This window comes from Ambystoma mexicanum, chromosome 12 (genome assembly GCF_040938575.1).
Source record: "Ambystoma mexicanum isolate Mex_15411 chromosome 12, UKY_AmexF1_1, whole genome shotgun sequence".
Taxonomy (NCBI): domain Eukaryota; kingdom Metazoa; phylum Chordata; class Amphibia; order Caudata; family Ambystomatidae; genus Ambystoma; species Ambystoma mexicanum.
In genome coordinates, this window is record NC_090936.1 from 186,808,440 (window position 1) to 186,820,949 (window position 12,510).

Here is a 12,510-nt window from a genome sequence, read left to right on the forward strand (position 1 = left end):
AAAAAAAAGTACTGGACGGATTTTCACCAAATTTGCAAAAGCACGCTTTCGGGACCAAGCCGCTGCTCCTGGTCCAAATTTGGTGAAAATCCGTCCAGCGGTTTGGGCTGTAGACGCGAGCAAACATTTTTTCCCATTCAGTCTATGGGAAAAAAAAAGTTTTGGGACCCCCCCTATAACTTTGCCCCCCCTGGACGAATCCTCACCAAACTGCAATAAAATTCAGAGTGACCCAAATACCTTTTTTGCAAAGTTTGGTGAGGGTTCGTCCAGGGAGAGTGAAGTTATAAGCCACCCAAAAAGTGCTCTTCCTATGGAAACACCAACTTAACCATAACTACATGGCCACTACCGACTGCACGGTACACAAGCCTGTGTGTGGATTTGTTGGAGACATCAAGTCTTTCGCTTTTATCACAGCCGGAGTGCCGATGTAATTCGGATTGGTTTCCAGTCCTTTTCTACATATATATATATATATATATATATACAGGGACAACATTATTTTAATGCATTGACTACCAGGTATGATTTGCAGTTCCATATCTTTGCTCATGTATCCTTGTCTTTTTTGTTGTATTGGTTAATATGGCCTAGACAACTGCTTATAAGTATAATTGTTTATGTCCATACTCTTCTCCAGCCTAAGCTGTGCCCATGGTTTGTAAATTCTTACTAATACAAAGCTGTCAATGCACTTGAAAGCCAGCTGTTTTCAGTGGAGCTGAGAAGGTGTCAGAGAACATGTACTGAACAGCTGGTGGCAAGTGTAACCTTTGCCTTACCTCTTCCCATATTTTGCAATGACGTATTTGCACGTACTGCTTACTTTTACCACAGTAGCATTTCAAAATAAATCTTGGTTGATCAAATGGACATTTACGCATTTAATTACATTAATTTAATTGTTATTGGCCAGGAAACATAGAACAAGTGCCAACATTAAAGATGTAGAGTTGCATTCTGGCAGGTCACAACTACCGGGGGTGTTAGGTAAGCTTAGCATTTCAGCTCAGTTGGCCATTCCAGCGTAACCATGACAAAAGATTAAATAATACCTTCAAGTAGCTTGAAAAGAATCCATGCAATTCATGTGTATGATATTAAACATACACAATCTTAATAACTTAGGCAAACAAATCAAGTGGATCAAATAGATTTTTCTGATAGTTGGCACTGGAATAGGGTCCCATGATTACAGTATTTCTGAAGGGTCTGTCTTCTGTTTACTTAGTTCTATTGTGCCACATGTTTAGAGTGCCTAACGTGCAAACATTTGCTTTTCTCTTCCCCTTCACTTCTGAGCTTTCGCTATTCATGTCCTCCGCCATCTCCCCGTCCTACTATAGCTCTAATTCCTCTGTTCTGTCAGACTCGGAGTTCATGCTCTTTATCATTGAAATACAATATTCTTGAGTGTGGCTTCTTCTTTATCTTGTCTTTTGTTCTCACACCTTTCTCTTTACTCTAATTTAATTCCCATAGAGTTTAATATTTTAAGGTGTCTGCCAAGGTTTTAGTGGCAGCTTGCAGATGAGTTATTGAAAGGGCCAAATAATTTCCCTTAACTTATTCCATATTACATTATCCTGGGTATGGTTTGAGCATGTTTTCATAGCATTGCTATATCCGAAAAAAACATACTACTACTATTACTCCTACTGCTACTACTACTAGTACTACATATTTGAACTATCCTGAATATTTAATTCCATATCCGTCATCTATTCCCTGTCTGACTGTATGCTGAATCAAGTTCTTCTTAGCCTCTTCCTCATAGTGTCTTATACAGATTACAGTGTGCTGAAGGCAAGGACTCCAGAACCTTATAGATGGATACAAACCTTACAAGAATGATTTGAGATTAAGTGCACATGGTCAAACTTGTTTGTACCCAATACCTTGCACTTGAAAATTATTTGTACTCTTTACATCCTTGTTTGTCGTGGTTTGTATACATCTTATTATAGTGATTGGTGGTCAGCTGACACGTGTTTTATCTCTCAGGGTCTTTATCAAGGCTAAAATGTGTGTTTCATGGTTGCCGGTTGGCAGATTGGTGTGGGTGGTTTGCAGTCCTGGTGGGCTGTTGGAATGTATGTTGCTCTGTGTCGTCTTGCTTCCAAGGCGAGCACGTTGCCACTGATCTATCCTCCCGAAATGTAGTGAAGCAAGCACTTGCAATGTCACATCCATTGGAGGTATCTTTTTATTTGTTTCGAACTTCGAAGTAAAACAACTCACATCATACTTGCATACGAAGCTAAGATGAAGTGTGTGGAATTATATTGAAAAGGAATCTGTGGGCATAATTGTAGGGGGTTAGTTGCAATATATAAAATACATTTGCAGGAGGTTATTCAGTCTTCCTGCATCAGCCGCAACATTTGCATCTTAGAGATCCGATCAACCTTTTTGGAGGAGCAAGTTAGGTTAGCTCCAGTTTCATAATTCCTAAGAACCTTAATACATAATAACGCCCAACTATCCAGTATGCAATTAGATAATGTATTGAGTGATAACACCAGCTTTGCAACAGAAAAAGATTCCCATACGTTACTTTTTGGAGGAAATACAGAAACCTGAGACAAATGTCCCTCTGCCTTTATCTATTTGCTTTGGGCTAAATTACTCTCTTTTTCCTGCTCGCCAACACAATCTCGTAGCAGAGGTATGGCAGTTAGAAGAAGAGACATTAAAGGAATGGCTCCATAGCAACACATTTTAATGCACATTTCTTATAACAGAATATGGTGAGTGAATAATGCCATGAATTATATGATTTTATTTATTTATTTATTCATGGCTATTTACGTATATGGTGTTTGCTGATTAGTAATGTATTGCTTATTTTTTTTAATGTACTTTAATGTGTTTGCTCGCCAAATAAAGCATATTTGACGTTTGGCGACTGTTTTGTCTTTCCGGCGACCGTTGAGCATGAATAGAAGGATTGCATAGATTGTCAGGGTAATTCATAGAATTTCGCAGAAAAGTGTCGCAAGCGGCTGGCGCAGAGTGTACGCGTGCGATTGTCTGCGCCAGGCACGTGCGCTAAAACCGATTTCCGCGCACAGCGTATTCATGGATTTTAGGCTCCCAAACCAGCCGTGGCGCAGAGTATCGCAGCGACCCTGCAGCAGCGCCAGTAACGCCCCAAAGAACGCCCTCGCGCAAGGAAAAGCCATCAAAATCGCAAAATCATCGCAAAGGGCTGCGCTAACCCTGGACCAGTTTATAGGGCTGCCAAACAAGGAACGCAAAGCGGGTAACGTGCATATCAGGGGTACGCGTGAAGTTATACACGCGATTAGCCAGGGTACGTGTATTACAGGGGTACGCAGGAAGTTTAACACGCGATTGGCCAGGGTACGTGTATTACAGGGGTACGCGTGAAGTTTTACACGCGATTAGCCAGGACACGTGTATCACAGGGGTACGCGGGAATTATCACACGCGATTTGGCTGGGTACGTGTATTACAGGGGTACACGGGAAGTTTTACACGCGATTCGGCTGGGTACGTGTATTACAGGGGTGCGCGGGAATTCTCACATGCGATTTGGCCAGGTACGTGTATTACAGGGGTGCGTGGGAATCATCACACGCGATTTGGCTTGGTACGTGTATTACAGGGGTGCGTGGGAAGTTACACACGCGATTAGGCTGGGTGGATCCTCACAGGTGTTCCCTGTACACCCTCCACGGCCCCTGCAGGCATCCCACAAAACAGGGGACTACCCTGCACACCTGCCCATGTCCCCCTGCACCCCCACCCCCCAGCAGTGCAGGGGCAGCCTCCACCAGGCCCCCACTCATGTCTCCCACCACCCCCACCCCCCAGCCACAAGGGGCACCCTCCACCAGGCCCCCACCCATGTATCCCACCACCCCCACCCCCCAGCCACCAGGGGCACCCTCCACCAGGCCCCCACCCATTTCTCCCACCACCCCCACCCCCAGCAGTGCAGGGGCAGCCTCCACCAGGCCCCCACTCATGTCCACTATCACCCCCACCCCCCCACCACCAGGGGCAGCCTCCACCAGGCCCCCACTCATGTCTCCCACCACCCCACCCCCCAGCCACCAGGGGCAGCCTCCACCAGGCCCCCACTCATGTCTCCCACCACCCCCACCCCCCAGCAGTGCAGGGGCAGCCTCCACCAGGCCCCCACTCATGTCTCCCACCACCCCCACCCACCAGCAGTGCAGGGGCAGCCTCCACCAGGCCCCCACTCATGTCCCCTATCACCCCCACCCCCCCGCCACCAGGGGCAGCCTCCACCAGGCCCCCACCCATGTCTCCCACCACTCACACCCCCCAGCCACCAGGGGCACCCTCCACCAGGCCCCCACCCATGTCTCCCACCACCCCCACCCCCAGCCACCAGGGGCACCCTCCACCAGGCCCCCACCCATGTCTCCCACCACCCCCACCCCCCAGCAGTGCAGGGGCACCCTCCACCAGGCTCCCACTCATGTCTCCCACGACCCCCACCCCCCAGCCACCAGGGGCAGCCTCCACCAGGCCTCCACTCATGTCTCCCACCAACCCCACCCCCCAGCAGTGCAGGGGCACCCTCCACCAGGCCCCCACCCATGTCTCCCACCACCCCCACCCCCAGCAGTGCAGGGGCACCCTCCACCAGGCTCCCACCCATGTCTCCCACCACTTCCACCCCCCAGCCACCAGGGGCACCCTCCACCAGGCCCCCACCCATGTCTCCCACCACCCCCACCCCCCAGCAGTGCAGGGGCACCCTCCCCCAGGCCCCCACTCATGTCTCCCACCACCCCAACCCCCAGCCAAGATTGGCAGGGCGAAGATGCCAGGATTTGAGTTTTTGTTGGGGGGGTGTGGGGGCTTGAGGAGGCTTGAGGAGGCAGGATGACAGGCACGGGTTTAATCTTGATGGGTGGAGAGCGAGGGAACCAGGTTGACATGTTTTTTCCGTCTCGGGTCGTGTTCGGCTCTTAAAGCCAAGCCAGGCACCATGGCTCAACACTGGCATGACTCTACCTCTATACAGTCAAACTAACGAAAATAAAAAAAGAAATGAAATTATAAAGAAAATTTAATAACGAAAAAATACCGAATTTGTTTTAAAATATATATGTGGGGATGGGAAAGGGGATAAAAGGCTTGGGGAAGGGGTCGCGGTAGGGTCTAAAACAAAAATAAATGGGGGGTTTGGCGAGGGAACCACCCCAATTCTTTTTTTTTAAACTGTATATTTCGCAATTTTTTTGTCATCATTTCATTTGTTATTTTTTCATTAGTTATAAAGACATGGAACCGACTATACCCATGAATTCCTTGCCTCCCCAACCTCCAGTGCCTAAGAGTAACTCACCATTTACATTGTGTGGGGAAAATCGATGAAAAAAAATCAAACTCAAAAAATGTGACCAGTTGTTTATCGAGCAATAGACTGAATACCCCATCATGTTGGCTTCCTTCTTACTGAACATAAAAAACAATAGCTGGCTTCCTGCCACCTTCCCCTTCCTCCCTCAGGTTAGCTTGTTCCCCAATCCTAAGGTAACTACTGCCCCCCACACACCTCACTCTGCTGTTTCTCCTTCTTCCTCTAATTGCTTTCATTTAGCTTGTCTAAAAAAACACCACTGGAGCTTGTCTGTCACAGGGCCATGGTTCGGGCATTGTCAGTCGGGAAGGGTTCGATTGGCAGCAGCCTTCTATTACAGAGCACGCCACGCGCAATGGTAGTTTGGTTCTCTAACCGTGTGGGAGCCAGTGGTGGAGCCTGGGAGGGTCAGCTGCCCCCCCTTTATTTTCCCTGGTGCCCAGTGCAGGCCCAGGGTGCCCCCCAGCGTCCTGCTGGTCACCTATTATCCGCCCCCCCTCCCCCCGGCACCAAAGCTGCCTCCGCTACTGTTGGGAGCCGCAGCAACCTATGGGTCTAGCGTAGCCTACCCCCTCGTCACTTGGTCACTGAATGTCACAGGTGTTTTGTTTAACAAGGCACAGACAATATGACATCTCTGTTTGCTACATCTGCATCCTTCAGTTCTAAGGAGGCCTGGGTGAGGCAGAGAAAATGTTGTAGTCCTCTGACCTCATGGCACAGAAGTGTAATATAACTTTCAAATGTCATCGTTGTGAGGAAGACAGCTACATTTGTACAGGATTTATATGTTATTTGTAACCGGGGAGTGGCAACATCCAATCAGGAGGCTTGGAACAGGATCTATAACTGTGAGAATAAACCCGCATTCCATTCCTACCTTCTGCGCCACTGACCCGAACAAGTATGTTTTCTTTTATACCATGCCCATATCCCGAATTCCCCCCGCGTCAACGCCCACCTCTCTCTACATCTTGAACCCCCTCCGATGAACCCCATGCCCACCCAACCTCCTCCTGGCTGCAGACTTGCCCTCTGGCGTCTCGTCACTTTGCAACTCAGCTGCCACTCCACAGTCTTAGAAATGGAAAAAATACTTCTCGCCTTGTATCACTAATACCAGACCTCTTTGTCAGTATTTTTCTTTTAAGGAAATCGGGCACATGCAATGCACCCAAAGACGATTTTCTTTAAAAAAATAAATTTCAAAAAAGAGCAACGCCAACTGGACCCTCGGTGCAATAATCTCACTGATTGCCACCTTCTGAGGCAGGCTTTCCCCGTTAAATCTCAGACCATGGTCTGTTAACTATGAAGCCGGCCCGAGAAGGAGACAGTTAACGCTATAATAGATTCCTGTGGAAGCAATATGAAACGAAGAAAGTCATCCTTCTTGGGCCTCTCTTCTTTTCAGGGCAGTGGATTTAAAAGACCACCTGTCCCACAACTCCATGTCACTACAGTGAAAGCCAGCATTGCATTCGGGTGAGACGTTATGCTCTGAAAATAATTATACGTATTCTAAATAATAATGAATACATAGAAACGGTGTAACCGGAATAGACAGCATTCAAAGATTGGCTATTAACTGAGTGGTTATTAATCAACACGTATTTGTGGTCCAACAGTCAATAGACATTTATTAGAGAATGGAATTGTTCGATTGTATACAGAAAAGGGTCATATAGCGTTTCTATGACCGGACAATGTTGCCCATCCATCGTTGTGAGCTTTCTGCTAGTTTTCTGAGGACAGCTGGTCCTTTGCTGCTTGCTCCTGTTCTCCTGGCTGAGTAGATGTTGTTTTTCCCTCTCAGCTCATGGCCCCAGGCTGAGACTCTGAAACTCTGACCCTAACTTCCCTGCACCACCCTTCCCTTTTATTTTAACTGTCCCTTCAGATCGTGGATTGAGAAAAAAAGGTCTCTCTGTCCCACCCGGGTCTCAATGCATCCAACTGTTCCAGGATTGCTATTTCCTGGTAGTGGTGTCCACCCAAAAGCATTTCTGCATTCCCGGACTCGACCTCCCCTAAATCCTCCTCTGCCTCCACTGATACATCCATAACCTCAGTCTTCTCTTTATTGCTGTCCCTGAGGATAGCCACAGCATTTGTCTTGGTGATTGTAAGGTTGTCTGTGATTACTGCCAAACCCGGTTGGCAGCCATTTTGCAACCCTTTTCAATCCACTACCCTGTTGCCTATGTGTTTGAGGCAGAACATGGGGTGGAGCAGCCAGCTTTGAGAGGGACCAGGCTGCTGTGAGATTGAGCAGGCAAGAGATTGGGTGGTCCAGATAGTGACTGTATGGCAAGCTCAGCTCTAGATCATGCCACAGTGATATCCCTGCCAACCCAGCTCTGGCCTAGCTTCCCCCCTTCTCACCAGCAACAACTCAATCTGTCTGCACAGGGACTACTTTTCTGACACCAATCAGTGCGTGCAAAAGCTATGATGACTAGGCTACCATAACACCCCACGGTAGTAGTTAACAGCGCTATAAAAATATCATCATCGTCATCATATACTTTATTCGACAAATTGTCTTTAGCAACAATACAATACAAAACATTACAATAGATAAATTAATATGTATCTAAGATTAGCAACGATGCTTTTCTTTGACAGGACAGATCATTATCTTGATAGTGATACATTAAGCACAATGAATCATCAGATATTGGACAAGCTAAAAACAATGGATTAAAATTAATAAAAAGAGCAAATACATAAAATCCATAAATCTGGCGCAATTCATAATAACACTGGTTTGTTTGAGCTCATCAAACTTTCACTACATGTGGTTAATCAAATACCTCCGACGTGTCTATGCCCGATGTACAAATCTTGCCACAAAAAACGTATCACTCGCATTTTTGGTAGACTGGCATAGTAATACCGCTTCCGTGTGGCATGCTACAAGAGCTTTTTTAAACAGCGGTATTAAGTACGGTCTTCTCAAATCGCTATATTTCTCGCAAAATAGCATGAAGTGCCTAATGGACTCCATTGTCAAACTAAGAAAATGGGCAACATTGCGAATTTTGACCTTTGCAGCCACTTGTAAATTTGGCAATTTTAAGAGTGCCCATTCTGAATTCCAAAAACAAGGTACGTGCATAAGCAGGTGTTGCAAAGTCCACATAGCTTTCAGTACCCTGTTCACTTTTTAAGGACAGAGCTGTAATTTAAGACAGTAATTTATGATAGTATTGTTGTTTGCCTGTCTGATAGCAGACTTTGCTTCATTTCTTGTTCGACTGGATATGCTCTCAGGGATGTCCCAGATGGTATCAAGACCCAAGCATTTCACCTGTTTCCCTACATGCTTTGCCCATGGCAATGACCCCCCCCAAATGGTGTATTTAGCAGAGCTGAAGTTGCCTCTCGAAACCTTGCTAGGTCAGGGGACGCCCAGTGTCTTATCCAATACAAAAGCTGGTTTCCAAGCTAACATGGCATTGATTGGCTGTAGGCCACACTCCATTAGAAGAGGTGCACTTGGGAAGCTGTTCAGGAGTCGCAATAACTTTTAAAGATGTTGTTCTCAGTGTTCCGAAGGTTGTGACTGTTATAATGACCCCACAGTTCACCTCCATACACGGCGGCTTGGCACAGCTTGAATCTTGTAAATATGTATGGCCGGACAAACCGCCCTCTCACTGTGATTAACGAAAAATGTCCTTATGCCTCCACTATTCCTATCAAGGACAATCTGTGATTTATTCATCTGGAGCATCCAAGAACCACCTTTGGCAAATCTTACCCCCAAATAGTAGTCGTAGTAGGGCTCAGCCCCCTCTACGTCCATGTGACATACACATGGTTTGGATTTTGCTGGCCTAAATACCATTACTTTCGTCTTGGACTGGTTCAGTGTCAAGCCCGAACAAGAGCATTTTGTGGCATAACATTTTAGACTATGCCTAATCCCCATTGAAGAAGTGGGCAACACATAACAAATGCTAAAAAACCTCTCCAAGGCGGCTTATGTGCCTGTAGCGGCTCAGCCTGCTTGTGCAACAACCTATTCTCTGCAATCTTCCAGTTCCAGCTACTGGATTAGCGATGTGTGTGCAATGCCTTTCTGTAGCACAGAGAGGGCACTACATTGAATACCACAAAGAGGACCAGCCCCCAACCTCCAGAGCAAAAGCTGTGACCAACTATCATCTCCAGTAACGAAAAATCACAACATCTGCTGAGAGGAGGCAAAACCAACATTGCCATCCACAATAGACCTACACCACCTCCAAAATAAATTACAAAGACATTCCAAAGCCATGATTGGTGTCCCGCACCTCGGCGCTTCTTTGTGTTTGAGAATGCACACGCTGGTCTGATTGCACTTCAGTTCCGAAAGCCAAGCATCTATGGACCACTCATGGAGCTTTATAGCAAATCACTCAAAATCTATACGCTTTTCTGAGCACTTGATTGACCACAGACTGAAGGCCCAATTTACACAGCATTTTTCAATGGGATTGCACCACAGTAAAATGCTTTTGTGAATCAGGCCCTGGGTCTGAGATCAGTAGTGAATAAGTTCACATTGAGCTAAAGTTCTTCAAAAAGATAGTGTAAGCATATAAAAGAGGTGTTCAAATACACAAGCGAAACCAAGAGGTCTCTCGTCGATGAGTATTACCCAGAGGATATCCATCAGCAGGGGACGGCAGGGCTCAGCTCAGACATGTTTGCCATTGGTAAATTGATCTTATCTAGAGTTTGGATAATGCAAGTCTTCTGTCTTAACGCCACTTTCTCCGAAGGACTTCCTGCGCCTTCTTTTTTAATTGATCTTGATGTTTTCTTTTTCACTGTTCAATAATATTCAATTAATTAATATTCTTTGTGCAAATTGAATGTTTTGCAAACACTCGGAATTCATATTTGATGCCATTTTCTTCTTGTATTCCGGAGGGGATTCCAGGAAATCTGAAAGGAACATTGAAATATGTGTCATTGATGAATGGACAGCATGACTTTTCTGCATTGCATTTTGATGTTGTGCTCTTTTCTTGCCCTTCTGATGTTCCACTAGAATTGGCGCTGCATTGCAAATTGAATCATTAAACCATCTACGTAGCCCCTATGCTAAAGTTGTCTTTACTTTTACAAAGTGATCCTTTCTTTTTTCTAGCCACAAAGAGCAGGCCAATTGCAAGGGTTTTTGATGCTTTCAGCAAAGGGGTATTTTGCTGCCTTGCCGCCTGGCAAGTGAGCAGCATTTCTTACTTGTATTGGGAAGTGGGTAGTATTTCCTGTGTGCAGGGGCATATTACGAAAGCTGCTACTGGATGATAAGGGCTTCCACTCTTTGAGTCTTTGCAAGGATTTAACCAGTGGCCAAAATAGGACCATCTCTTTAAACCCAGTTGGAAAATATTAGTCCTTCATCTGTGTGAATGTAAGCATTAAAAAAGAGTCATAATGCTTCAGTGTGATATTGTACTTCCAATATTTATGTATTTAATGTATTTGTAATGCGCTGGAATATCACCCTTAGGCATAGAAGCACGAGGACAAGACAAAGAACAGAAATACAAAGCCGAAGTCAAAAGAGGAGACCCATTACAGCATACATACATACATACCAGTCTGTTATATCCTATTATTCTCTAAATGTGACATCACAACTTACCATTTATATTCATATATTATAACCAGGGAGTTGTGACATTGGTGGTGACTTACTAACAAGAAACAAAGATTCCTGGAAACAGTTGTAGACCTCAGGGGCCATTCTCCACATGAAAGGAACATATGCTGGGTGCACATTAACAAATAGTCAACTTTCCAAGAGCAAAAGGCAGCCTTTCTAAAGATTGACGACACCAAGTCCAACCCACAAGAATCAGAACCCTCGCTCCCGGAGGAAAAGACAGAAATGTTCCAGAATTGGATATCAGAGGCAATGAGCCACCTTACACTGATGAAATGTCTCCACGTTTCAGATGAAAAGACAGCAGTGAGGAGATTTACTCTCGGCTACCAACTCCAAAGAAAACACAGCAGAATGTAAAACTGGCTTTGGCAAGACAAGACAGCATGTCAACAATAGATTCAATCCGGCAAAGCAATGCTACAAAGCCCCTCCTGCAGCAAAGCACCCACACCCTCCCAGATACTGTGTAATGATATCACCAACCACTTTCAAAGTAAAGTGAAAACCATCCGGCAAGCCAGAGATGCTGCGCAGAGAATTTCCTCTCGATGGCAATTCAATCATAACCCGACCGTTCAACCGATTCAAGTCAATCGCGGAAGCAGGTTTCCATAAACTGGTGAAAGAAAGAAACAAAGCAGGTTCCCCATCAAATACACGGGGTTTCCCAGGCATAGACAACAAGTCACAATCTGATGAGCTCTTCACTGTAGACAGGAATTGTTCTGAGAGAATCCCAAGCAGCTTCCACTAAACAACTCTTAAAAATATCACCAGAAATCTGCATGATCTCACTAAAGAACGACAATATTCCATACCCAGCCAACAATCTGAAACGCTCTGTCTACGTCCAAATGCTATTGAGTGCATGGATGATGACTAACGAAGTCAAACTCAGTGTAGAGAAAACAGTCATCTTGAGTTTTTCAACCAATGCTGCACCAGAAGCACCACTACCCAAACACCTCAAAAATATTCAAAAACCTTTGGTTCCTCAAGAAAATGTGGCCTAATCTGTAAACACAAATCAAAGTCTTAGTAGAGAAAAGCTTCCACCATCTTCACTCAGTGAGGCCGAGTATGCAATTCCTCACCTTACTGCACGAGGCCCTTGCCATCACATCTTTGGCTTTATCCAGAATCGATTGTCCCAACATCATGTATTCCAGATTACCTTACTAAGAAACTTCAATGGATCCAAAATGCAACAGCAAGACTATGACTCAGACTCAACAGGAGGAAACACATAACTCCCACGCTAAGCGATTTCCACAAGCTGCTGGTCAAAAAAGAATGTGCTTTAAAGCACTTTCCATCACTCACAGAACACTACAGAGTGATGGAGCGGAATTCATCGCCGGAACGATCACCCATACCAACTAACCAGATAGCACACTGATATCCAGCGACAGAGTACTAAACAGAGACCTCATGATAGAGAGAGAGGGAGAGACAGAGAGACGTAGAGAGAGGG

General features: G+C 45.6%; 1 protein-coding gene across 1 annotated transcript in view; it reads right to left on the reverse strand.

Moving 5' to 3' along the window:
• Nucleotides 1-7,879: 7,879 nt before the first annotated feature.
• The window catches only part of LOC138513427 (dihydrofolate reductase-like), a 50,516-nt gene continuing 45,885 nt past the window's right edge, over nucleotides 7,880-12,510 (reverse strand). The window contains exon 7 of the mRNA XM_069628272.1: nucleotides 7,880-10,306. Within this exon, the coding sequence (XP_069484373.1) occupies nucleotides 10,207-10,306 (100 nt within the window). The 3' untranslated portion in view covers nucleotides 7,880-10,206. The remainder of the gene's footprint in view (nucleotides 10,307-12,510) is intronic.